Consider the following 26,753-nt stretch of genomic DNA (forward strand, 5'->3'; position numbering starts at 1 on the left):
TCTCGTTGTTCGGTGTACACGCGCACGTTTTTGGGGCAGAACTGCTGCGCGCAGCAACGAATGGACAGCGGTTTTTATTCCAAACATTCTCGGGGGGGCGGGGCCCTTGTTCAATGGGAAAGGTGATTGTGTAACAACCTTATAAAGATTATGAGCTATACACACTCCATCACCTCCTCTGCTGTCACACGCTGGAGTTTGACTGGCTTCATCCATTCAGCATGAACACGAGTGTTTGCATGAGTTGAATGGGATTAATTATCCTTAAGGTCCGCTCCAATCTTCATCAATGCCAAGGGGTCTTGTGATTTCAGTTTGATCGTTTCATTTATGAGTAACATTTTGCCTTGAAGGAAATTGAAACCCTAAAATCATAGTTGTATGTATATCTGGTCCCGCACATGTTAGCACATACTACATGCGACTGTAGACTGGACATGAGCATGAACAACACACACACACACACACACACACACACACACACACACACACACACAATCGAGCAGCCAATCGTAGCACAGGCTGAGCTTAGCTGGAGGGCCAATCCTGACTCAGCTCGCTGTGAAGCCAGCCTATCCGGATCCAGCTGGATCCAGCCCTTTGAGGAAGATTCAGATTGACACCGGAGGGGAATGTCTAATCCGTGATTAACACGTCTCCTTTATAGTCCTTCTCTTCTTGTCTCTCTCTCTCTTAATGTTGCCACATATTTTTACTCTTTCATCCCTCTTTTACCTCTAATCTCCCGCTCTCTCATCTCCCAACCGACTCAAATCTGTCTCACCATCATCCTCGTTGTTTTAGATATCATTACAGTCAAATATATTTATATCATTACAGTCAAATATATTTTTCCTAACTTCCTAATTGCATCCCTCCTCTTCCCTTGCAGGCCTTCAAGGAGGAGTTGGAGAGTCTCATCACGGAGCAGCAGCGGATAGGGAACAACACCACGGGCCTGCTGGCCCTCAGGCAGATCGCTGACTTCTTCATGTCGACCTCGGTGGGCGGCTTCAACACCTCCCCTCTCAGTGAGTGCTCCCACTGCTGTGGCAGGTTACGCTACCTTTCAGCGCCACGTGCAACCCCCTTGGCCAAGGTGCAAAGGCTTTGTGCAGCGCCGAAAAACCAAACGCGCCATCAGTAGTTGAAGACGGGAGATCCACATTCAAACATGAGGTTGGGTGCTCGGGGGCATAAATACCCGAAGACGACCCAACCCCAGACTCCGGAAGAGCTGCGCATACTTTTCTGGGTTTTGATCAAAGGTTTTTGTCCAGGAGTCCATATGTGAAATCTGCTTCCAATCACAGCGCTGGAATGCACAACTAATGCCAAATTACACAACAAATGCAATGTAGTAGTTCAGTGCTGAACTATTGAAAGTATTGGTTGGAGGGCTGCTTACATCCCTTACAGTGTGATTCACGTGGAACTCAGGCAGTTCCTCTACGTCAGCCATTCCCAAAGTGTGGTGCGCGCACCCCCAGGGGTGCGCGAGCTGCCACCAGGGGGTGCGCGAGAGGAAAAATATAATGGCGGTCAGTTTTTTTAAGTGGGATTTTTTCATTGACATATATAAAAGGATTTTTCCATACAATAAAAAAGCATGAAAGTAAGTAAACATTTCCTTTGTAATCGCTTTTATTTTAAATATAAATACTATAATATATTATTTTTTGATAGAAACGTAGAAGAAGACAGCAGCTGTCTTCTTCTACGCATGCTCTTCTTTCATACACTGCAGCCGCTAGGCAATATGCGCGCCAACTCGTTTCATTGATTGTGTAAATATGCTTAACTGGCTGAAATCAGGGAAACTGTCAAGTGGGACGTCTTATAATAAAGTTATTAGTCACGAAGGAGGAGAGGGACCAAGAGAGAGAGAGGATTTGGAGGCAACAGAGACGGAGAGGATAGAGACAGAAAATGAGCGGGAGTCAGAAGATGCACGGGAGGAAACCGAAGAGCAGGGTAGGAGATGCCAAAAAAGAAGTGATGAGGGTGAACACCAGACGGGAAAAAAAAGAAGAAAATATGATGACAATTATCTGGGTCTGGGCTTCACTTGGATCGGCGATACAGATTGTCCGAAGCCGCAGTGCGTGTTGTGCAGTGAGGTTCTAGCAAACAGCTGTCTGAAGCCATCTTATCTCCGTCGTCACATGCACACGAAGCATGGCCATTTAAGTCACAAGCCCCTTACATTTTTTAAAGCGAAATTGGAGGAGTTGCAGAAAAGCCAAAAGAAAATGCAGTTTCATTCATGCGTTGGGTCTACGAAAGACGCACTACGGGCTTCATATCTGCTCAGTTACAGACTAGGGAGAAAGGGGCTGCCGCACACAATGGCCGAAGACGTGTGTTTGCCAGCGGCCAAAGAAATGGTGGCGTGTATGATTGGAGAGAAAGAGGCAAAAAAGTTGGACATGATTCCTGTGTCCAATAACACTGTGTCGCGCCGCATTGATGCCATGTCTGAAGACATCCTGGCTGTAATACTCAGCCGTGTGAAGAAAAGTGAGTTTTACTCTCTGCAAGTAGACGAGTCTACAGATGTTGCAAATCTGGCCAATCTTCTTCTCTATGTCCGTTACCTTTTTGAAGGATCGGTACAAGAAGAGTTTTTGTTCTGTCGGCCCCTTGCTACCCAAACAACCGGACAGGAAATCTTCAATTTAATTGACGTTTTTATGAGGACCAATGGCATCGACTGGGAGCGCTGTGTGGGAATTTGCACAGACGGGGCAAAATCAATGACGGGGAAACACACAGGGCTTATAGCTCATATTAGGAGAGTCTGCCCATCCATCAGCTGGTTACACTGCAGTATTCACAGAGAGGCCCTCGCAGCCAAAAACATGCCAGCTGATCTACTTGCAGCGCTGAACGACGCAGTCAAACTGGTGAACTTCATTAAAGCTCGTCCACTAAATTCACGAATATTCACACTGTTATGTAACGAGATGGGCAGCGAACACAAATCACTGCTGCTGCACACAGAGGTGCGTTGGCTGTCCCGCGGCAAAGTGCTGACAAGGCTCTTTGAACTCCGGCACGAATTGCAGCAGTTTTTTGAGGAGAATCCGTTTCATTTGGCCACCAGTATGCATGACGAAGATTTTCTGAAAAGGCTCGCCTATCTAGCGGACATCTTCTCAGCTCTGAATGAACTCAATCTAAGTCTGCAGGGAGTCAGTGTAACTGTGTTCAACACACAAGACAGGGTTGAGGCCATGATAAAGAAGCTACGGTTCTGGGCAAGTTGTGTGAGTGGGAACACACACCCGTGTTTCCCTACGCTTCACGAGTTCTTGGTGGAAAATGACGTGCACCTGGGTGAGCATGTAAAAACGCTCATAATTGAACACCTCAACCAACTCGCCGAGCAGCTACGGAAACACTTTCCACCTATGGACACATCTGGCGCTTGGATTCGCAACCCATTTGAAGTTTCCCTGCCCGTCCCACAGCTGTCATTTCACGAGCAGGAGCAGCTGATCGAGCTGTCATCTGATGGAGCACTGCAGTTACAGTTCAAACGAAAGCCACTTGTGGATTTTTGGACCGAGTCACTGACATCATACGCAGTCTTGGCAAAGCAAGCCTTGAGAGTTTTGATGCCCTTCGCCACAACTTATCTCTGCGAGGCTGGTTTCTCTGCTATGGCAGCAGTTAAAACTAAACATCGGCAAAGACTGGATGATGTTGAGAAGGAATTGCGGCTTAAACTGTCTTCCATTGCGCCAAACTTTGAAGAGCTTTGTGCCAAGATGCAAGCCCACCCGTCGCATTAACATGGGTGTTGGGAATACTAACACATTCTCTCTCTCTCTCTCTCTCTCTCTCTCTCTCTCTCTCTCTCTCTCTCTCTCTCTCTCTCTCTCTCTCTCTCTCTGCAGGCTGAGCGACTTTTGCGCTAGACTTGCAGATGGATTCTCTTTTATTGTCTTTTAATTTAGTTTATGTTTGAGCCGCTCTTTGTTACTTAATTATGTTGTGGATCGTGTGTAGGCTAATTTTATTGTCGCACTTGAAGTTTCCGTTTTTATTTATTTTATCTATTTCGGAGCCTATTCTTTTTAATGTTGTGGATCGTTTGTAATTCATTGCATTTTAATTCAGCTTGTGTTGATGTTGTTATTGTCATGCGTGTTGTGGTTATTTGCGCATGTTTAAACATGAGTCTATATGACGATAAAACAAAGTTTTGTTGCGTTTTTTTTTTAAGTGTGAATTGGGGGTGCGCCAACCCGGTTGAGACATGGAAGGGGGTGCGCAGGAAAAAAAGTTTGGGAACCGCTGCTCTACGTAATGGAACAATTCATTAACCTGGTGGGACATTTTGGCTGTCGTCGTAGGGAAGAGAGGATAAAAGCGTGTGGTCCTCTACAGATATTACATTACATGTCATTTAGCTGACGCTTTTATCCAAAGCGACTTACAATAAGTGCATTTCAACCATAAGGATACAAACTCAGAAGAACAAGAAACAAACAAGTGCAATTTTATCAAATAAGCCAATTTACAATTTGCTATAGATGAGTGGCAATATAAGTACAATTTAAGTGCTACAATTTGTTAGTCTTTTAGTCGAGTCTGAAGAGGTGTGTCTTTAGTTTGCGGCGGAAGATGTGAATGCTCTCTGCGGTCCTGGTGTCATCAGAGAGCTCGTTCCACCATTTCGAAGCAACGACAGCAAAGTCGTGATCTAGTCGAGTATTTTGCTCTCAGTGAGGGAGGGACGAGCAGTTTTGCAGAGCGGAGAGTGCGGGTCGGGATGTCGGGTTTCACCATGTCCTGGATGTAAGCTGGACCCGATCCATTCACAGCATGGTACGTGAGCACCAATGTTTTGAACTGGATGCGGGCAGCCACCGGTAGCCAGTGAAGAGAGCGGAGGAGTGGAGTAGGGTGGGAGAATTTAGGAAAGTTAAAGACCAGTCGAGCTGCTGCATTCTGGATGAGCTGCAGAGGTGGAATGGCGGCAGCAGGGAGACCTGCCAGGAGCGAGTTGCAGTAGTCCAGGCGTGAGATGACAAGAGCCTGAATCAGTACCTGGGCAGCCTTCTGAGTGAGGACGTATTCTCTACAGGATTGTGTTGTTGCAGTGATGTTGGGAGTCAGGGAAAGTTGGCTGTCGAGTGTCACGCCGAGGTTCCTAGCAGTCAAAGTGGGCGTTAACAGGGAGTTGCCAAAGTTAACCGTCAAGTCCTGGGTCGGAGAATCTTTTCCTGGAAAGAAGTAGTTCACCTGGTGCACCTGGGCGAGTGAGGGAAGGAGAGAATTAGTTGCGTGTCATCGGCATAGCTGTGGTAGGAGAAGCCATGCGAGCGAAGGACAGCGCCGAGAGAGTTGGTGTAGAGCGAGAAGAGGAGGGGACCCAAGACGGAACCCTGAGGAACTCCAGATAGACAGATAGAATAGATAGAAACGAGTTTTTTTTTTTTTTTTTGGGGGGGTTAGAGAATATTCTGTTATTTCCCTTTAAACAACATCATCCCATTGTTTAGGTCTGGGGATGGTCACGCCCATCAACGACTTGTACGGAGTAGAATCAACCGCGATGGTGAAAGGCGAGAAGCTGGCGCGCTGTAAGCTGGCCAGCACGTACAGACTGGTGGACCTGTTCAGCTGGGCCCACCTCTCCAACTCCTACATCACCGTAAGTAGCTTAAGTAGCGTAAGCAGCATCGACTTAACGACTGACTTCTTAAATGGGTTGACAGCTATGCCACCCCCCTATTTGTCGCATAGTGTATGCGACTTTAGCTGCTCGCCATTTTATCTCACTTGTAAAACTATTTTTGAAAATTTATAATAGAGAAGTGAAAGACATATTTTGAACACGGCTCTGGTTTCTGAAGAAAGTGTGAAAGAATGAATTAATGTTGAATGATTCAATAATGATTAATCAATGAAGGGTCTGTATTCCTGTATCATGGGTTCACATAATGGCATCCCTGAGAAAAAATATAATATTATAAAAATTAGGAAGAAATTCTATCCTGCTAAAGCCTGATGTTGTCAGATTTACATCCATTGGATTCTTCCTTGTCTCAGAGTCGAGTCAGCAAAGAGCAAGACCACATCCTCATCATCCCCAGAGGACTGTCATTCGCTGAGGCATCCGCATCAAATCTGGTAAGAAACTTCCTGACATTTATATGCCATTTAGTTTTTAGTAATTAAACTATTATTGTATTCAAGCAGTAAAGCAAGAAAAATTGCAAAAACAGTGGAGCTAATTTCACTTAGCAGCAGGTTAGCGTGGGGCATGCTGTGGTAATATATGTTCTATAACATGTGCAATACTCTGAGTGCCAACTCCTGCCCTAAATTTGAGCTCCCTCTAATTGTAGATGTCTATTTCCATCCATTTCGTCTGTGTCTCCGTTCTCTTCATAGTCTCGCTCTTCTTGTGTGTGTGGCCGGTATATTTTGTCTTTGGTTTGATACATAATGTATGAAATACGTAAAAAAGATCTGACACTAAAGCTCTGTAACACCCACTTCATTCCTTGAATGCTTTTCAGGAGAAATATCTAACAAAGCCACCTGACTCACCTGTAATTCCCTTATTATGTTTGGGACTTTACTCAAGGTTTGCCTAAAAGTCACCCGGCACTTATAGAATTTTCTCTGCTTTGTTGTACTTCACCCCACATTATCTTCAACACCTGTGCAAACAAACCCACACACCTGTGTAACATGTGGGAAGATGAAACATGCTGACGCGCACATTTTTCACTGTTCGACCTGCAGGAGCAGCAGAGATATGCAAGAAATCTCAGTGTGGAAGTGTAGTTCCAGCTAGTTGCCTGCTACCTGCTGGAAACATTCATTGCCATAATATGTCAGACATACAAGGAATTTGACCTGGCGGTTGCTGCATAACAGCAGACAGTACGATAATGGACGACCAGAGTTCTTCCTCTTGCAACAGTGCAAGAGGAATAAGATCAAATATAAAGAGTGAGACACAAATTCACCAGTATTTAAGTCGTTGAGACAAAAACAGAGTCAGTTGTACATAATAATAAGTCACATAGTCGACAATGCCGCTTTTACAGTGAAATCTTTCACAAGCCATCCCCCAATAAAAGACAGCCCTGTGTAATTATTACTTATGCAATATAATGCGGAAGTTCATCTGGTGGGAAAAGAACCCAGTGTGCCAATGCAGCGCTCACTGTAACCAAAACATTTCACGTCTTCCTGACTGAAATAATGACTCGCAATGTTTTACTAGGATTTGTTTTGGTTTGATATCTAATTTTTACACTTTTTGCCAGCATCTCGTTATTGTATAAAACAAAGACGTAGGCTGTAAGCCAAAATCCTATTTTTAGTTCATCTGGATCTCCTCCATCTTTTGTACGGGTATCTTAACATATAAGAGCGATGACCACTGCAGCTTTTGAGATAAACTGATGTTGTCAAACCGCCCTCACTGTGTTCCTGTCTGTTTGTGTTTGGACGTCTGTCTGTCGCCGCTGGGCTTCTCTCTCGTTGGTCTCCTCCCCTTGTTCTTCCTCTCTCGGCCTGCTGCGCTGCCGGGATCGCTGTGGCGACAGATTGATTAGAAGGTGGTGTTGGAGTCAGCCTGCTGGGGGGGCTGCATGTCCTTCAGGCCCCCATTGTGTACTTTCCATCCAACCGAGTCACATTTCAGATTCCTCCTGACAGGTCCTTTGGCATCTTTTTATAATTAGAAGTGCTATGTTTGTCAGAAACGCCTCTCAGCAGCAGGGCGGGTTTTTTTACTGAAAGGAGGCGGGACTTGACAGAGTGAACACTGTACTGAACGCGTCACTCAAACCGGTCGATGTTCGATCGCCTAGTTTTTTTTCCCGGTGCCATTCACCTTTCTCCTGCGGTGGAAGGATCAGTAGACGGTCATCCATCCGAACATCCATATGGCTGATAAAAGGCGGAGCAGCACCGGCGACGTGTTTACGGATTTTCAGCTTGAGTTGCTTCGGCCTGCTGTCTTAATTTTTCAATTTCTATATTAAAATCTACGTTCTTGTGCCTAACCCATAAAACATACGGCTTTATGTTCCATACTTTGTTTAGCATGTACAGGAAAACGAATGTGTTAGTTTGTGATTGAAAGAACAACCACAAAAATACCAGAAAAAAGCGATTTAATGTCTTTGACAGCTGTATTTTTTATTGTTGCTGATGATAACAACCTGTGGTACACACAGCCCTTGTCTTTAGTCCCTGCAGCACTCCACCCTGCTTCATCCTTTGCTTTAGGACTTTTCACGCTGCAGACATTCAGTACAAAATGAGACTGACCTTTGAACGTGTATTTCATTAGCGTCAGATTTGATGAAAGATGGCCTCTCCTGTCGTAATTATTACATTACATGTCATTTTTAATAATAACACACACTTGGATTCATCTCGTCGGTTGTGGTGTGTGTCATTAAGTTTAACTGGGAGACCTTGTCCTCTTATCCATCCTCATTCACTCTGGCTATTTAAACCCTCTTACCTCCAGCTCTCCTTCTCAATGTCTCCCTCCATCGCTCGTCTCTCCTTCTGTGCAATCTAATAACCGCTAACTAGCTGGTAATGAAGTTGTCAAAGTAAAGGACGTCATGTCGACTCCGGGACTGTATTACGTTTCCTGGTAACGCTCCCATTGGTTTCCTGGAGAGGAGGATATCGCTGGTAATGACATTTCTGCCGTGATGCTCATTGATTTTGACTTCAGTCTTCGTAGTTTACGTTGCAGAGTCACCAGCTCGCTGATTGTGTGTGATGGAGCGGATTTGGAGATGTATGTCACATGCTAATTTGATTACACTGATCCGGGCATGGGTAGCTTAACAGAGCACCTCCGTCCGGCCTCGTCGCATTAGCCCTCCCTCCCCAGGAGAGCCACCGTTCCATTAGGCTTGTTCTCTCTCTGCTCCAGTGCGTTTGAAGCATTGCTTGTGTTCTCCCAGTTGAAGGTCAACATCCTCGGCGATGTGATCGAGCAGGGCTCCACCAACCTGAGGATCGACCCCGCGGGTTTCAGCCCCCACGCCGCCATCTACTCCATGCGTCCAGACATCCGCTGCGTCCTGCACGCGCAAACTCCCGCCATGGCTGCTGTAAGTGCCCCCCTTCAACCCCGGCCTGCAGTCAAACGGCCGTAGACGCTCCTGATTAACCAGCGAATGCTGAAAGCTGTAACGATGCGTAGATGGACACTGCAGAGGTGTTTTTCAAAGTCAAAGACCGCAAACCTCAATGTCAGCGGCGGTCTGTGCTCCGCTCTTCTCACCTGCTTCAGGTGTCATCCATGAAGTGCGGCATCCTGCCCATTTCCCAGGAGGCATTGATCCTGGGGGACATCGCCTACTACAGCTACCAGGGCAGCCTGGACGACCAGGAGGACCGCAAAGAGCTGCAGAAGGCCCTGGGCCCCACGGCGAAGGTAGGAAGAACCTCCGCTTGAGGCGGTGCTCGTCCATTGTGAAAGGAATAGCTCATCACCTTCGGACCAAACGTCCGATGAGAAGATGCCACTCTCCTTCCTGACTTCATAGTGCACAGACACAAGGTGTTATCAACCTTCTCACTGAGCAAGACAAAGCTATAAATAAATTATGAGGGTGATTTCCGAATGTTTCCCCGTTTATTGATACCATATAATGTTTGGTTTGTTGAACAAAAATATAATTGACAAAAGGGTTAAATATAGTATCGCGGTAAATCAGGTGTATTTAACTGTGTGAAGGCCAAACCGTGACTGGGAAAGTCAATTACTTGTGCCTGTTGAGATGGTTTAGGTCTTTGGAGCTCTTAAGACTATCTGACTGTTCTGCTGTGCCTCACAATGCTGCCTGGGATCATTTGTGTTACAGGTTTTGGTGCTGAGGAATCACGGTGTAGTTGCTCTCGGGGAGAGCGTCGAGGAGGCCTTTACCTACATGTACACCGCCCAATATGTCTGTGAGATCCAGGTACACAAACACATGCACACACACACAAGGTAGTTGCTGCTGTTTTTGGTTCCCAGCACATTCAGTCTCCCTTGCACACGTATTAGGTCAGCAGGTCGTAGCTTTTACCGCTAAATATAGTCTTTCGACCGCAATTTGAACATTTCCCCACTCACTGTTTTTGCAACACTCCATAAGTCATAATCTGTTGCCTTGTGGCAAATGTTGGCTGAACAGTCTTGCAGCCGGGCCATTGGGAGTGATGAAGGGAGTAACAAGCTGATTTGTGGTTGTTGATGTCTGTCCAAGGCAGCACTTAGAGAAAAGGGGGTTGTTCTTCCTTTTATTTATCCGGCCTGAAAGCTGAAACGAAGATGACAGCAGGGATTTCAGGAAGGTCGGATCGAGCATACAGATACACTTCACATATGAAATCCGTACACGCTGATTTTGAGTTTCCTGATCATATTCTGTACCGCTGGATGGCGAACGGTGTGGCGAGTAACTCAGCTAATGTGAAACAACTAGTTATAACTTATGCATAGACCTTATATCCTAACGAGGCAACGCTTGTCTTAGGTTTAGCCTCATGTGCGCGGTTTTCTCTTGCTTGTCCCTTTGTTCTCGTGCACGGGGGATTTTAGAGATGTTATTGCATCCCTCGCTGTAACGGCCAGACCAAATCTCCCTATTGACTCTCCGCGGTCGAGCAAAAGAAAACATTAATCCATCCTGCAAAGCCTGGCTTAATTCCCATAAATAAATCCCCCCACCATGTGAGTCGCTGTACGTCCCGTGCAGCACGGTACATTACTTGCCGCTGTGGTAGCTTCAGATTGCGGGGGGGGCTGAACAATGCTCTGTTGTTATGACGTTTGTCTTTTTTGTGTGTCACGCCTCTCTCCCTCTGTCCCCGGTGGACGGCAGGTGAAGGCCATGGCGTGTGCCGGCGGCGTGGACAACCTGATAGTGCTGGACTCGGCCAAGTTGAAATCACAAGTGCACACCGTTGCCAAGGACGGATCTGTCAACATGTGTGCCAGCCAGAAGTGGAAGTTTGGCGAGATGGAGTTCGAGGCCCTGATGAGGATGCTGGATAACCTGGTGAGTAGGGCTGGGCGATATAGACCAAAAGTCATGTCCCGGTATATTTTGGTTGGATATTGATATACGGTATATATCCCGATATTTTCTCCACATTAAAGGGAAGAAAACCTGAACGCAAATGTCAAAGCAAAGTCAAAGCCAAATATCACATGTCATTAGTCGTTTAATTGAAACCAGGAATTTCAGTAAGGAGTTCAAATAAAATCAAATAAATAAAAATGAATAAATAATAAATTAAATTAAACAATGAATAAATAAATGCTCAGCCGTTCAAATAATAATATGTAAACATTGTATAACAGGAGTATTCTTTTTGAAAACAAAGTTCCATAAGGTGCACACATAAATAAAAAAATATCTTATCGCTGGTCAATGCAAAATGGGTCACATTAGCGAGCCGGTCAGCAAGGCTCTGCCGGCCTTTTCAGAGGTTGTTTTTCAACAAAATGAATTCCAGCCTGTCGTTTTCATGTAGCTAAATGTCTTTGGGTTTGATCCACATGTGACAGAACCTGAGGGCAGAACCCTGGAAGGAACTCATAGCCTAAGGTGACAAATATCTGTGCCCTCCTCCTGGGGCGAGGGGGGGCTGGATCAGAGAAGGAGATGGAGATGGTATCGTCATTCATGGTTGAAGATCGAGGAGACACTTTGTTTAAACCTTGTATATACAACTTTACACCATCAGTTCCTTGGGAAAATATCCAGATCCTCCTCAACCTCCGTTCATCCCAAAACACTATAAATCACAAAAAGGTCATAAACTCTCCCTCCACCGAGGACGTCATTTGAAATGATTTGAGGAGAAAATACCGGGAGCACAGCGGTACTCTGTGCTGTTCAGCAGGTTCAGCAGGTAAATGTCACTGAGGGGGGCGCAGTGCAAACGCGGCTCGGGGGAACGACAGGTTGATCTCTGCTGTCTGTTCTCTTATCATCTCTCTGTCCCCCTCTGTCCCCCTCTGTCCTCCTCTGTCTCCTCTCTCTCTACTCCTGTTTCCCTCCCTCCCTACCCTCTACCCTCTCACTGGCCTGTGAGAGGGTAGAGGGTGCTGGAAGAAACAAAAAACCAAGTCTGACTCAAATTGTTTGACGTGGCTCCGTTTTCCTGCCCGCAGGGCTACAGGACGGGCTACACGTACAGGCACCCCATCGTCCGGGAGAAGCCCAGGCACAAGAGCGACGTGGAGATCCCCGCCACGGTCTCGGCCTTCATGTTCGAGGAGGACGGGGACTGCAGCGCCACGCGGATGCCCTTCAAGTTCCTGCAGCAGCGGCAGCAGAGGGAGAAGACACGCTGGCTCAACTCGCCCAACAGCTACACCAAGGTCAACGTGGAGGGCGGAGAGGAGCGCTACAACAGCCGGACGACCACGGTGAGCTGTGCGTGCGTGCGTGATGACAGAAGAAGAGAACAGAAGGATTTGCTGATATCTGCAGGCGTGAAGTCGGACCGAGACGACGCTCTTTCCGAAGGTTTTATCAAGGCACATGTGTGTTTGTTTGCGTGTCACATAAGTCTCACCCTGCAAAGGACTTTGTCAGCGGTTCCCCAGTGTTTGACGCGTGGTGGGAGGTCGCCATCTACAGGCCGGGCGTTGAACTACACCTGGGTTTTTCTTCCGCCGTGACGGTTAATGAACTTTTAAGGCATTTAGCTTGGTGATTTTAAAAAGAGTAGTCCAGTGATGGTATTGCTCTACAAAGTTAGATGTCTCACAGGATACAGATTTTTTGAAAACTAAATATCTTACTGTACCTTTAGGGACCATGTTAGTAATGATGGCGAATCCCACAGGCCACCGCTGGATGCTTTTTATCTTGTATAAAATATAACTTTTGTGCAAGTTCTATATCAATAGGATTACATGAAATGGTCACAATAGATCATTTGCATATATGTACAGTGATGGGTGGATGTTATTACTTGGTTTGATCTTACATGTCCTCGCCTCCTTTCCTCCGGCAGTGGATGAAGGCGGAGGAGACGGGAACCCCGATCCGGATCGAGGACGCCAATCAGTTCGTCCCCCTCAACACGGACCCCACTGAGGTGCTGCAGAAGAGGAACAAAGTGAGTCGAGCTCTCCCCTCCTCTCAGTCAGCGTTGTTTTCCTCCCCAAACGATGACATCACTGCGTGTGTGTTGTCCTGTCACAGATCCGAGAACAGAACCGCTTCGACATGATGTCGTCGGGGCCGCGCTCTCAGCACCTCGCCGGAATCCCCGTCGACGAACCGCGACGGGTAAGATTTTATTTCAGCTTCGGGCTTTCCGGCAATAGGATTCTAAATTCTGTTTGTTTCGGCCTGATGTCAACCTGTTCACTCAGTGGGGCAGAAAGAAGGTGTTAAAACTGCACTGAACGTCTACACAAGGAGCAACAATATGGACCTTTATAAATAATAAATACCTGAATTAATTAAGATTAGTTTTACTGTTTTATGTTACAGCCCAAGCTGATTACAGGTTAACTGTCACCAAAGCTACGGATATTTTTTAATTTAAAAATATAAAAAATAGTTTTTTTACAATATCTTGATTTTTTTTGTAGCAACAATCGCATCGATGCCAGATGAAGTCCTTCTCCCGCCCACACACTGTGCACATCCATCCAATCCACCCGCCCGTCAGGTCCAACCACTCATTCATTCAGTTTGTGCCCATTCAAAGACCAAGTATTAACAGTACAGGAGATAAACCAAGAAAATATAAAGTAATATATGCACAGTACCAATGGATAACAGCACTGTGAACCATGAAACATATCAGACTCACACAAGACAGTCGGGTTGTTTGAATATAAAAGGAATACTGTGTTATGAACAACTTTAATCCTGTCCTACAGATGTTGGTTGTTCATCTTTCCATTGCATTGCTACACACGTGATGAAGGCTACTCTATAAATCTATAAATTGAGTTTATTCTTTTATTATAGATGTAAGAATAAGACCATCGACCAGCCAAGATATCATATAACTGGTATCAGCACACCTACACCAGTTATATTCTGGGAATGCTGAGGAATTATTACATGCGGCGCATCCGGGTGAACTGCATGGAGAGCATTCATCCATGTTGGCCATAATGTGTACATAACACACAGCAGTGACATCATAAACAGAAGCTGCTTTTCAATATTTCTTTGTCCTCAGAGTCAGAGACCTTAACTTTGCATTTCAATTTCATTCTGCTCTACAAAGAGGGTCCCGTGGTGGTCTTTATGTCGGCAGCAAGTGCTTTATTGCCTGTCGGACCAACAGTACAGGGTTTCCCTCATCACTGGTTTTTGAGCAATGACCTAAAGTGGAAACACCGCTGCGTTAATCGCCATCCTCAGCACGTCGCCCGGCCGCACAGCCGCCGTAGTGACACCGCTCGACCACTAGGTGGAGGCCAGGCAGAACCTTTTGGAGCCTCCAGTAAATCGATAGCAGTACTTAGTTATCCAGATAAAGGCGTCGATAGAAGGTGACACATACACAGGAAAGATTGAGGTGAAAATATCTTATGCAGAGGTTTTGATGTTGATGCTTTTGTGGTGGTCTTGTGTTGAAGGATCTGGGGCATACAAAAGTTCTGGTAAATATCCACAAATGTTTTACAGTATGTCGTTGCCATGGTGTTTTTATTTTTTTTTGTTGACTGTTTGAATTCATTTGACACCTTACTGCCCGTTTGGAACAACATATTGCATGTGTTTATTAATGTGGTGTTTAAAGATTGACACCAAATCAATTTCATCCGCTTTATTTTCGTCGTAGACGAAACTGGATTCGGCGTTTTTCTTGTGGTTGACTTCTTGAGTTTGACTTTTTTGTCTGTGCACACGTGTCATTTTTTTTTATGTGTATGACGGCGCCCCTGTAGTGTTAATTGCATTAGTGTGTGTGTGTGTGTGTGTGTGTGTCATGCTTGGTGTTTATGTTTCCACAATCTGTGAAAAAGATCTCGGTTTGCAGACTAATTGGTCGGTGATTATACAAGTTTTGTGATGTGGTCGGCGCTTTTATCTTTTATGAGCAGCCACGGTTAAGTTGTGTGTGTTTTCAAGATTGTGTATGTGGGTTTTTTTCTTTGATTTGTGTGTTCAAATAATATGTTTGTGTGCATGCGTTTATGCTCTGATGCATACATTGGTTTGTGTGTGTGTGTGTGTGTGTGTGTGTGTGCTCCCATGCTCACCCCTCTCCCTGTCTCCTCCCCAGCCATACGTGCCCACTGAGGAGGAGCAGATGGCTCCCTTGCCTCCTAACCCCTTCAGTGAGCAGGCAGAGAGGGAGATGCAGGAGTACTACACAAACGTGGAGAGGAGACATCTAAGCCCCGGTGGTACGATACACACAGGTGTACACAAACATGCATTAACACACACACACACACACACACACACTTGAGAGAACATGCAAACTCATGAGTTAGTGGACTGGTGTGTTTGCGTTGGTTCGTAGGTGTGTGGATTTGTTTTTTTGGAATACTTTCACGCTCAACTTGCAAAAACCACAAGGGCCCAGTCCCACTGCGAGACATATGGACTGCTCACTCTGGCACAGATGAACGAGCACACACACACACACACACACACTCAGTGACTTGCATTCAATGTTCTTTGTGTGTGGGCAGCAAACAATCATGCAACTCTCTGATGGCTCATTTAACAACTCTATTTGACATGTTTCAAGATTACTAATTAATCAATAATCAATCCACAAAGCCACTTCAAGCCATTTCAAAGGTCCCAGGAAGAGATTAGGTTGAGCCGGACAGATTTCACCCTAGACTTGAACGACTTGCAGGTCTTTTTCTTTTCTTTAAAGGATGTGTGCTCTCAGTTGGAATGAGAGCCTGCTGACATCCATGTTGATCAATCACAGATATCAGTTCATTTCTCTTTGTTTTTTATTGCATTCTGAGCTATAAATGCAAAACCCATCTGTGCAGACACGTACTGTTGCCCAATAGACCATTAAGATATTCCTTATACTAATGCCATAAAATCAATTTGATTTGACCTGAAGTCTCCAAGCGAGCAGATTCCTCCCTCTTAACGAGTGTCAGGCCACATGGAGTGCGCTCCATCCGCCCTCTCACTTGCATAACAGACTTCCAACTGCAGCGAGGACGGGACCCTAAAAGCCAGATGTTAGCGCGTTCTGCTGAATCCTGTTAAACTTGTTAACGAGCACCATGTGACATTTTCAAGCGCTCCGAATCTGCAAAAACCGCAAGAGCAGATTTCATACGGAACTCAAAAACAAATCCGTCCTTCTAAAAGCTGGAAACTCTGTTCTCCCCTCCTCCTTTGCACGCGGATTGATCACTGCGTGTGATGGGTTTGTTCTCCGCTCTCTCAGCAGTTTGGTTGTTAATAATAAGGCGGACGCGCTCTAGTATTCTAACTGACCGCCTCGGGTATCACACAGCCACGCGCACACGTACACCTTCTATCACGAGGGCCTCGCCCTGCAGCTTCATCTGTGTTAACAGACACACAGACACACAGTATTGTCAATGCTAATCATATTATCCCTCTGTCCCACGGTTTTTCAGACAGGCGGGGGAGGGGGCGGAATCAATAGTGAACATATAGCGAGGGGGGAGGGTTGACCCCTAGTCCTAATTACACACGGAGTCCTGCCATGTTGGAACGGACGAAGGTGTGTGCACATGCGTCCAACGGCGTCGGCCGTCCGCGTGAGGTGCACACGTGTGCATGTGCACATGTACCGCACGAGAGGCCGGTATGACTATAAAAGACGGCAGACCGAACAGACAGCAGGTCTTCACACCAGCCACATGAGCGGAGCCCGTTGCTATGACACTGTTGCCTCCACAGGCCCTCAAATCCCCCGATGGCCAATCTGGATGCAAGCTGGAGACCGTCTGTCATGGCCCCATATATGCCTGGGCAACACACACACACACACACACACACACACACACAGATTTACCCTCTAATTAGTAGTCCAGCCCCCTCTGGGTATAAGCTTTGTAAAGTGTGATCTTTTTTAACATTAAAGGTCAAAACTGACTGTTTTAGAGAATAAAATGTGCATATAGTTTGAAAAGCTTTCATTGGAGGCCGTCATTTTCCACGCAATGAGACCCATGCAGCTCTTTCTCTATTTAAAAACGACGCCCGGACCTTGAACTTGGTTCCCTCTCCAGATCTCCTCTTTGCGCGTGTAACATTTGACAGGGAACATGTTCGCACTGCACCGACTCGGCTGTTGAGAACGAGTGAGACTCCTCAGCAGCCAGAATGTGCAAGTGAACGTGTCAAAGGGATAATGGAAAAGGCATTTATTCACTCCAATCAGTGCTCAACACTAGTGAAGTTACTAATGGGGGGGGACACTCACATTCTCTTGTGTGTACAAACGTTGTTAAAATTAAAATATGTAAAAACAAGTAGCGATCATTTCGTTTCGTTGCATAAAGAGCCAATAAATGCATATAAAGGGCTCCACAACATAAAACCCCCCAAAGCCTTTTACTCCGAGTAGAGTGGTAAGTATTTGTATTTCCCTCAAGTTTGGACAACATAATAATGAATAACGAGTGATGCAGTGGAATGTCTGTTTGTCAGTGCGACATTAAGGCAGCAAAGAAACGTCACAGAGCACAGACACCAGAAAAAAATGGATAACAGACAACCAACAAGGATTTGGGGAATTTTTGTGGAAAAGCAGCTGTGCATGGCCTGATTCTAACATGTGTGTTATCACTAATCTCTCAAACCTACCCACTCCCCCCCCCCCCATGACCCTTCATCCCAAATCCCCCCCTCCCCATCCTCTCATCCCACTCACCCCTGCTGTCGTCCCACTGCTTCAATCCTCTACACCGGCCTGCAATCCTCTCATCCACCCCCCCCCCACCCCTCCACAGATGGAGAACACGAGCTAACCTCCGACGACGGCTCCACTCTCTCCCAGTCTGTGTCTCTCACCCAGTCGCTGCAGAGCACTCCGGCTAAAGAAGGTATCGCTCACCCAGAGAGGGGGGACGTTGTCAGAATGATCTTAACTGCTTTGCTCCGTGTCTTTCACTGTTTCAGAGTGCGCGCATGAGAGGGCAAATTGATTGTTAATTTTGCATGCGCTGCCTAAACTACTGATCCGTCCTATGCCTTCGTACAGCACTAATGATTTTTCCTGTGAAAACTCGTAGGTCCGCAATAAGGAAACTGCAATAATGTCCATTATTATGTTGGGATGAACACTTTTCCGTACCCATGAGAAGTGATGAAGCAAACGTTCTTCTTACTTCTTACTAATGTTACATTACTGCTGATCGCTTTTGGTTTTCAGAGGCGGCTGTCCCGCCCCAAAAACCTTTTGCTGTCAATCAAATAATTATTTTCAGAATGTACATATTTACTTGTTGTTAATAGTCTCGAATGGAGTTCACACCAGGACGAGATCGCCTGCCTCTCCGTTGCCTTGTGTGTCAAACAACTAGCTCGACGGTGTCACGTGATTTATGGGGAATTGAGTAGTTTGCCTCTTTGGTCGATCGTCTCTAATCGATGAACCAAGAGATGTCTGTGTGTGACACTGGAGGCCGGTTGGTGCATCGAACCAGAGACCGAGATCAGTGCGGCCTCCTCACAGGTTGTAAATAGTGACTCTGTGGGATCGACTTCCTGTCTGTGGCCGACTTGCACCAAAAATGCAAAATCACGCAATGAGAAACAGTTAACTCGCCTCAGCACATCGGCTGTGGGGAAACGTATTTCCTAAAAAAAAGAAACGCTATTAGGTGAGCCCGCAGTCGCGCTCAAACCAGGTCGAGTGTCGCGTGTTTTCATTCGGGGGCAAAAATAACGGAGAAAGAGATGTGACGCCCTGTTCTGCTCTGTTCTGTGAACATTTTTGCATTTATGTTATGAAATGTATGTAGAGCACCAGGACGCCACGTCTCTTTTCGTGAAGCATTCAACGCACAGATCTAATAGTATCAGTATTTGGCCAGATTTGCACAGTGAAGCATTAAATAGTCCTATGAAAATGTATAGTGTTCCTCTCGTGATCTCGACCCAACCCTCCATCTCACATCTCCTCCCTCAGCCAACCACGCGGCCCTGATGAACGGCAAAGACGGCCACGGCGCCGCGGACGAGGAGCTGTCCAGTCGCGTCAGCCGGCTGACCACCAGCGCGGAGAGCGTGGAGATCACGGTGCGCTCCGGCGAGAAGATCGAGGAGGCGCTGTCCCCCGAGAGCTCGCCCTCCAAGTCGCCCGGCACCAAGAAGAAGAAGAAGTTCCGCACGCCGTCCTTCCTGAAGAAGAACAAGAAGAAAGAGAAGACGGAGGCCTGAGAGCAGACAGGAAGGCCGTCTGCGCCGAGGAAGAGGGACGAGGGCCGGAAGCCCCGTCTTTGTGTTTCATGTCTGTGTTTTTATTTTGTCTCCGTCTGCGACGCCCTTTTATGTGTTATCATTTTATTCAAATCTCTTAACAAAAGGTTTTATGTGCAAAAGGAAGAAGAACGACTCAGATGGAGAGAAAAAAAACGGTTATCAAGCGTAGCAACAAAAAAGAAGAAGACGAGAATGAAGTTTGGGGTTCGGCATGTGGGTGCACAAATTACAGCTGCAGCACATCTGGGGGGTCTGGGGTGGGTGTTGCGTGTGTGCACACGTGATCACCTGTGCGGTACTCTTAACAGGGCTCCTTGATCCTGAATAACTGGCCCCTCCTGTGTTTTTAGAACTGGAAACCACGCAGCATATTTCATGCTTCAAAGTACAATTGGATCCAACGATTACGTGGCAGCGAGTGTCGTTTAACTGCACAAATAGAACCCCTTTGTTTTTTAGGTTTTGTTTTTACATCTGGGCCACGTGACCGAGAGGCCACATGACATCTGAAGTCACACTGGAAAACTGGTTCCAGGATGAAGAGCCAAGCGCTGGTGTTGATTCAGAGGTTTTCTCTCTCACGGCCTTCTGATGCAAAGCGTCTCGTTGGCTGATTTTGGTTGAACTAGAAGAGCGGGTTGAAACTGGACTGGACAACAATGTGAGGATGAAGGCTGGCGGTTTATCACGTTAACATCATTGCAAAGGCGCTGACTCGCTCAATTTATTTATGTCGCATTTTCACATCTTCCACTCTTGATCTCGACGTTGTTGCCAAACTAAAACCAAGAAGCAATCTCATTGCAGCAGAGCGTCCCTGCGTAGTTCGTCATCTCATGAAATGTGATCTTTTTTTTTATTCAACACAAATTTGGTATTAATCCACTCTGTTTTGTACTCGTTCGTAAGCTTTTGCAGAGAATTGCAGAGAATTGCAGCCGTCAAGCACGTTTTCTCTTTTTGCAAGAACTGAATTTATATGCCTGACTTTGTTCTTTAGTGATGCCTGAATGCTGAAATTATATTCTAACATGCAGAGTACACAAATTTACTTTATAACACAGATATATGAAAACTGGAAATGTTGGCTATAGATTTTTAACTAAATATATTTTTTATTTTTTTGTGCTGCACTTTTCTTGTGGTATATAAATCATTTCAGTTGCAAGTGGTTTCACCACTGAAGGAGATTGTGAAGTCATTTGATAAAAGTTGTGCAAGTAGCAAGCAAAGCAATGGCGTCTGAGAAAGGTCAGGACCCCGAAAGTGAGTCGAATGAAGCAGGAAAGAATAGTCTTTCGTTGGTGTCGCACACGAGAACTCTCCACTTCAACAAAACAGGAAGTGTAGTGTCGAAGTAGCATGTCAAAATGTCTGCGGGCGCCGGCTGAAATGAGTCACGGGTTGCGGAGCGGTGACACATTTCTAGTTTACCCTGTTTTGTTTTTTTAAAGCAATATTCAAATGATTTTTCTCCATTATTTTTGATGATGAGACAAAGGTTGCCATTGGCGTCCGCCTGCTCGGGCTTCAAACACCCCAAAAAAAGAGCGCTGTTATCTCCCCAGTGACTGCATCGACACCCCTCAGGTTCCCGCAGACTTTGTTTCTGTTTCAGTCGCTGCATCCACAGCGGCTTTATTCGCCATTCATTTCCTCCTGGAATATTACAAGGAGGTCGTATATATACATCTTTTTTTTATTATTATCTTTTGATTGCTCTCGGAGCCCGGTTGTCGTTTCAGCTTCTCCAGTAAAAACAATCGTGCTGTAACTGTCGGATGACCCACAGTTGAACTCTCTAAAGTGTAACGTGTTGCCACTTATCCTCCCCATGGCAGTTTAACCAGATGTACCAATATCCCAGCTAGCAATGTGAAGTATTGGATTTGGGGGGAGGGTTAGGGACACATGTTTAGCTGTGTGAAATGGCTCAGTATAGTGTATGTGTATATATATATATATATATATATATATATATATATATATATATATATATATATATATATATATATATATATATATATATATATGCACGTGTGTGGGGACAACTTGACACTGACGGACCATATTTTCATCATCCAGAGCGTTGTTTTCTTTCATACAATCGCTCCTCCCAGAAATCTTATTTTCATCCTCCATGTTTCTCACAGTACCCTTTTGTCGTTTAGTTTGCAAAGGGTGCTAGGCTTTTTTAAATTCATTTTTTATAAACCATTTATGAGCAAATTGCTCGCAGGTGAACTGAAGGTGCATTGGATCCTTGTTATTTTCTCCACTTTTTCTTTCCGTTTGCACCTTGCTTCACAAATGACCTCTATCCACCTTTTTTCTGTTCAAAAAAAAATAACGAGTTTTGCTTTGGCATGCCAGAATGAGCCGAGCTACTTTGTGAGCTGTGAAAATCCTATATAAATGGTTATCTAATGGAGTTGCTTTTAGATGTATTGCTAATCAGTGTACATTCACAAATAAAGCTGTATTTCAAGAAACTGAAGCTCATCTTTCATGTTTGTTTCATCACGATTTGCGTCATTCCTCAAAACAGCTTTTAAGTTCAACATAATCCATACGCACTCATTTCCCCCTCATTCCTCTCTGCGTTATGCTGAAATACAGTACTTGCTGTTAAATGAGCAGAAAAAAAAGCACTGGTGCCTTATTTGAAATCTTCATTCCAGATGTTCAAATATCTGAACAATTAAATGCATGCGCAAGCCTTTTAATCAGGAAGTCGTAATTCATTCATGGCAGAGATTAAATGCACGTAATGTGTGACAGTGAGGACTGCGCTCATAACGGAGGCTCGGGAAACGTTGAAGCAGTCGTGTTGTGAAATGAAGAGCGAGCACAACAACTCTTGACCCAGTGATATCCGCATGGCAAACCGACACAGAGGAGAACATAAGAAGCGGTTTGTATAGAAGTATATTCATTCAGAAGGTACACAGTGCCAGAAAGCAGCCTTCAGTGTGGGATGTATTTTGTTTTTGGCATACTGCAAATACTGTTTGTCATTTTGTTTACAGTGTAAACTTGTGTAACCTGAGAGCATCCTTTAAAACAATGGTTTTCCACTTAGTGTTGTTACTGCCACAGTGGGTTGCAAGTCCAAGAAACACGGCGGAAAAAAGAGCAGACTTTGATGTGTATGGATGAGTTAAAAAAAAAAAAAAGCGCTCTGGAACCGCTGCTTTAAACGACAGCTACGTCGTTGTAATTTCTGTATGAGCAGGTGTCCCTTTGTTTGCCCCCAGATGCTTTCTCTTCTTAACATTCGCAATCCCTCTTCCTCGTCCCACATCGGCCTCCTGTCGCAGCAGGACGGACGCTGTGAGGCGTCCGTGCTGCAGGGCGGCACGGTGGAGAATCCAAGCTACTTTGTGTGCATACGAGCAGCCAGCGTGCCTTGACTGTATTTATATCCTTAGATGCAAAACAAATTATGCAAAACCAATGTGTCAGGACATTGTGTGCTAACGTTCCCGTGAGAGGTCAGAAGATGTGGGCAGATTGCCTCAATATTTACAGACGGAGAACTAGCTAACCTCCAATGTCCTTAACTTACAGTGAACCTGTATAATGTTGTTTTCCCACATTTGTTTTATCGGAGTCATAATAGGCTCCTGGAAATACTGTTTGTGATGTGGACGGTTCTTCGCCTCATATGATTTCCCTTTTTTCAGAAAAGGATGAAAGTAACGATTATTTTCACAACAATTCTATGTCAAGGGTAATAATAATACGACTAACTAACTGATCATAGCAGATCTTTTAGTTTACAATATAAAAAATCATTGGAGAAAAAGTTGAATGTAATTTTTGTGAAATGAAAAAGTTACCACAAGCGTTAAAGGAGCTATTGGAGACACGTCAGGGAGTGTTTGGGCGAGATGAGATGGTGTCACGAGGAAGCCTCCATGCAGGATCATTTCTGTTTTCTTCCATATAAGCATTTGCACTTCTGTAATCATGTGCTGCCCTGAGCGATTGTGTTACCAGTATACAGCACTTTTATTTCGCAACGTTCCTGATATGAACAATAAAACGTATATGACCAATCCTGTGACCTGTGTGTCTCAAGCTTGTGGCCCCGTGACTTGTGTCCCATGCAGTTGGGTCCGTGCTGTGCTGTTAATTCACTTAAGCCTCCTGTAGGTGGACTTCAAACGTCTTTCTGCTGTAATACATTTATGTTTCTCATTAACTTGGGGATGAGTGCGGAGTGCGGATGACATTCTGAGGTCATTATATTGGTTTGTTGTTCATATGAAAAAAAACATAGGAGACAAAACTATTGATCCCTTTGGAAATTGAGGTTGGCTCGATAAAGCTTCATCTTACATAATGGGTTTTCCTAATTAGCAGAGAAGACAAATGGAAGATAATTGGAGAATGTATATTCATTGTATATTTGCAACATGCTACTGTAGACAGTATTGTTAATTCTATCAATTCAGAAAAATATTGTTTCACATACAACCCAAGCAGAAATGTTCAAAGTTAAAACAGACATAAGTTTCAAGGTGACCTTAATCAAAACACGCCGGCCATATTTTGTGTCCGTTTACTATCATCAATTGTGCCGTTTGTTTTCTGTTTGACTGGATGTGTTTGTGTGTCTGCATTCTGTGTGTGAGTTGCTGAGAAGGTTTTGTTCCTGTGATCGTATCTTTCCTGTGTGTGTGTTTCCTTGAGTCGCTGTGCTTTGACCCTTCGGGGTCCCCGTTCTTTCCGTCGAGAGTCCCACCTCAGCTTGAAGCTCTTCAACACCGACGTGGACGTTACACAAACGCATCCGTCCTATTGCATCATGCACGGCGCAGTCAGGGAGGTGAAGAGGGGTGTTCTCCTCTCCAGACAGCACCACGCTGGGGGTGTCACAACAATGAACCTACTTCCGTCCAGATGGATGATCTGCTCGCAGAGTGTGCAAACCCTGTCCGGGAGAACCCTATTCTACACACACACACACGCACGCACACAAAAGCACTGCCCCACCCCAAACAGGCCGTCGCTGAGCTTCTCAGCTATCAGGGGCTCTGGGATGAATTAAGGACTCATAAACAACACGAGAGGTCAGTTTGGTCTGAGTGCAAACGCACACCCATGGGACCACACGCACACACACAGTTACACACGCTGGTGGTCAATTTGGTTCATCCAAGAAGCTCTCTGTGTGAGAGAGAACATCATAGAGAGGAGCAAAATATTTTGACTTGCCAAAATGAAAACACAATCACCAAAATGATTGTGTTTCAAGATGCTCGGTGCGGATGAGCGCTGATCTCCACCCTACTCCAAGCCTTCGGACAAAAAGGCCTGTCATAGTTGCCCGTTATAATTCCAGTCGCTGTACAAAGCTTAAAAAAAGGCTCTAAAAACACACCGTGTAACCTGCTCAAAGTAGCAACTAGCTGATGGCGCGTTTGGCAGTCAAAGAGACGGATATTTCCCTCAGGGGTCGGTAGGGACCAAAAACGGAGCAACAAGAGGATTGAAGAGGATTCAAAAGGTGAATTTGGCTCTGGAACTGCTGGACCATAGATTAAGCGGTTGACACATCAACATAAAATGAGAAATCGGTGTGTTCATAATACATAAGGCGGAAAATAAGAATGATAATAATGTCCGCCCTTTAATGACCTTAGTGGCCCTTATTCAACAGAGGTAATAAAGTCGCTCTGTCTGTACGTGTGTCTCGTGACTCGCTGGTGCCTGTGCAGTAGACTGGGAGTACAGTACTGCTGTGTTATTGGCTTTGTTGGCTTGAGTACATAATGGTGCCCTCATAGCACTGTCCTCCATTCCTGAGCGTGTCAGGTGAAAAGTGCAAGTCAGTATGTGTGTGTGTGTGTGTGTGTGTGTGTGTGTGTGTGTGTTTGTGTTGGGGGGATTAGTGTGTGGAGTCACCGTTATTGATCAACTGCTCTATCAAATCCTTGAAGATGTATTATGTTCATGTTGTGCTGCAGGGCAGTAAGGATCTCACTTATGGCCCCTTAATCTTTAATTCATTGGTGGCGAACATTATAGATGTTGTTTGGGAAACCGAGACACGGAAATCTGCTGAGCAGCATAATCTCGGTGTTTTATCATTCCTCCCCCAACAGGCGACGCAGTCTGAGCATCGACATTCGGTTAGAGAAGCAAGCTTGTGAGTGACACACCAGTGGACTAAATACCTTAAGTGGGACTCAGCATCCAGTGTGAGAAACTATTAATTCACTGCAGACGCTGGTGACAAGTTTGTTGGATTCAACAAGTGGAGCTCAACATTTCAAGAAACTTGAAAGCTGGTTTGTGCAGATAGGATTGTGCCTCATGAGTATACATACAAGCCCAAGAGAACCCAGCAGGAAGTAGTAAATCGCTGCTCGCTGAAATGACCATAATTGCCCTGCACAGACAGGAGGTGTGTGTCTGTGTTTCAGACAGGAACACATCAGTGGTATCGTCCTTCGACATGCCGCAGGAGTAACAGGGATCACTGAATGGCCGCCGCGCGCTGAAGAGATATCCCAAGAGTTTTAGCTTAACCACACTTCCATCTTCAGGGAGCGATTGTGGAGCAGCGACTCACCAGTACATTGCGTTAATTCTTTAAACTGGTATTACAAGTTTTTTTTATTTTTGACCACTTGGGAGCAGCAGAATAATCTGGAACCACCACATTGACACATTATTGTCTGATCAAGTCGCGTTTACAATGTGCCGCTCATAGAGGTATATCCAGGTTTTTGCATATATGGCCCCACAACTGGTCGGAGGTTAAACTCCAGCAACACAAGTGCACAAAACAATTTGAACATTCCTACTCTATTATACACGTATGCACATATCAATGGGACCCATTTAGATTATGTATGTTGAGAAGTAGAGCAACAGGACAGAAAGACGTCGAGTAGTATGTCCTTAAACAAGACTTCAGCTTTTTGAAAAGCTCCTTCATGAACTCTCTTACAATTGATCCAAGAGACAAAACGCTGAGAGAAATTAGTGGCAGCGATTGCCTATAGGCAGCGTATAATTTGTTCTGCTGTCCTTTGACTCCCTTCTATGGGTCATAGCCCACTTTGTCACATGCTCCTGCCATCGTCGTATGAGACCTGCATCCTTTTACTATAGGAAATCTAATCCTCCAAAGGAGATCAATAGCCTCCTATTTCCTCTTATCCTATTCCACTTGTCAACTATTCAAACTGATTTCTAGCAGGGACGGGGTGATTGCTCAATGTTTAAAAGAGAAAAAAGCCAGATTTATTGGCGACCAAACTGTAGATGATGATTTACTGCGGGTCAAAGAGAGCATTCCTGCCACATGCACCACGT

At 45.3% G+C, this 26,753-nt stretch overlaps 1 protein-coding gene across 23 annotated transcripts in view; it reads left to right on the plus strand.

Moving 5' to 3' along the window:
• The window catches only part of add3a (adducin 3 (gamma) a), a 67,727-nt gene extending 45,814 nt beyond the window's left edge, over positions 1 to 21,913 (plus strand). For 10 of the 23 annotated variants that reach the window (XM_040187404.2, XM_078080461.1, XM_078080463.1 and 7 more), the window contains 14 exons: positions 893 to 1,031; positions 5,514 to 5,665; positions 6,064 to 6,144; positions 8,964 to 9,113; positions 9,296 to 9,439; positions 9,870 to 9,968; positions 10,875 to 11,051; positions 12,173 to 12,430; positions 13,024 to 13,128; positions 13,215 to 13,301; positions 14,615 to 14,638; positions 15,265 to 15,388; positions 17,948 to 18,040; positions 19,129 to 21,913. In XM_040187404.2, coding sequence (XP_040043338.1) covers positions 893 to 1,031; positions 5,514 to 5,665; positions 6,064 to 6,144; positions 8,964 to 9,113; positions 9,296 to 9,439; positions 9,870 to 9,968; positions 10,875 to 11,051; positions 12,173 to 12,430; positions 13,024 to 13,128; positions 13,215 to 13,301; positions 14,615 to 14,638; positions 15,265 to 15,388; positions 17,948 to 18,040; positions 19,129 to 19,379 — 1,884 coding nt within the window. In that variant the 3' untranslated portion in view covers positions 19,380 to 21,913. Of the gene's footprint in view, positions 1 to 892; positions 1,032 to 5,513; positions 5,666 to 6,063; positions 6,145 to 8,963; positions 9,114 to 9,295; positions 9,440 to 9,869; positions 9,969 to 10,874; positions 11,052 to 12,172; positions 12,431 to 13,023; positions 13,129 to 13,214; positions 13,302 to 13,609; positions 14,639 to 15,264; positions 15,389 to 17,947; positions 18,041 to 19,128 lie in introns of those variants that run through there. The other 13 variants (XM_078080470.1, XM_078080471.1, XM_078080467.1 and 10 more) reach the window with 4 other exon arrangements.
• The last annotated feature ends 4,840 nt before the right edge of the window (positions 21,914 to 26,753 follow it).

Source organism: Gasterosteus aculeatus, chromosome 9 (assembly GCF_964276395.1).
Source record: "Gasterosteus aculeatus chromosome 9, fGasAcu3.hap1.1, whole genome shotgun sequence".
In the NCBI taxonomy this organism is placed as follows: Eukaryota; Metazoa; Chordata; class Actinopteri; order Perciformes; family Gasterosteidae; genus Gasterosteus; species Gasterosteus aculeatus.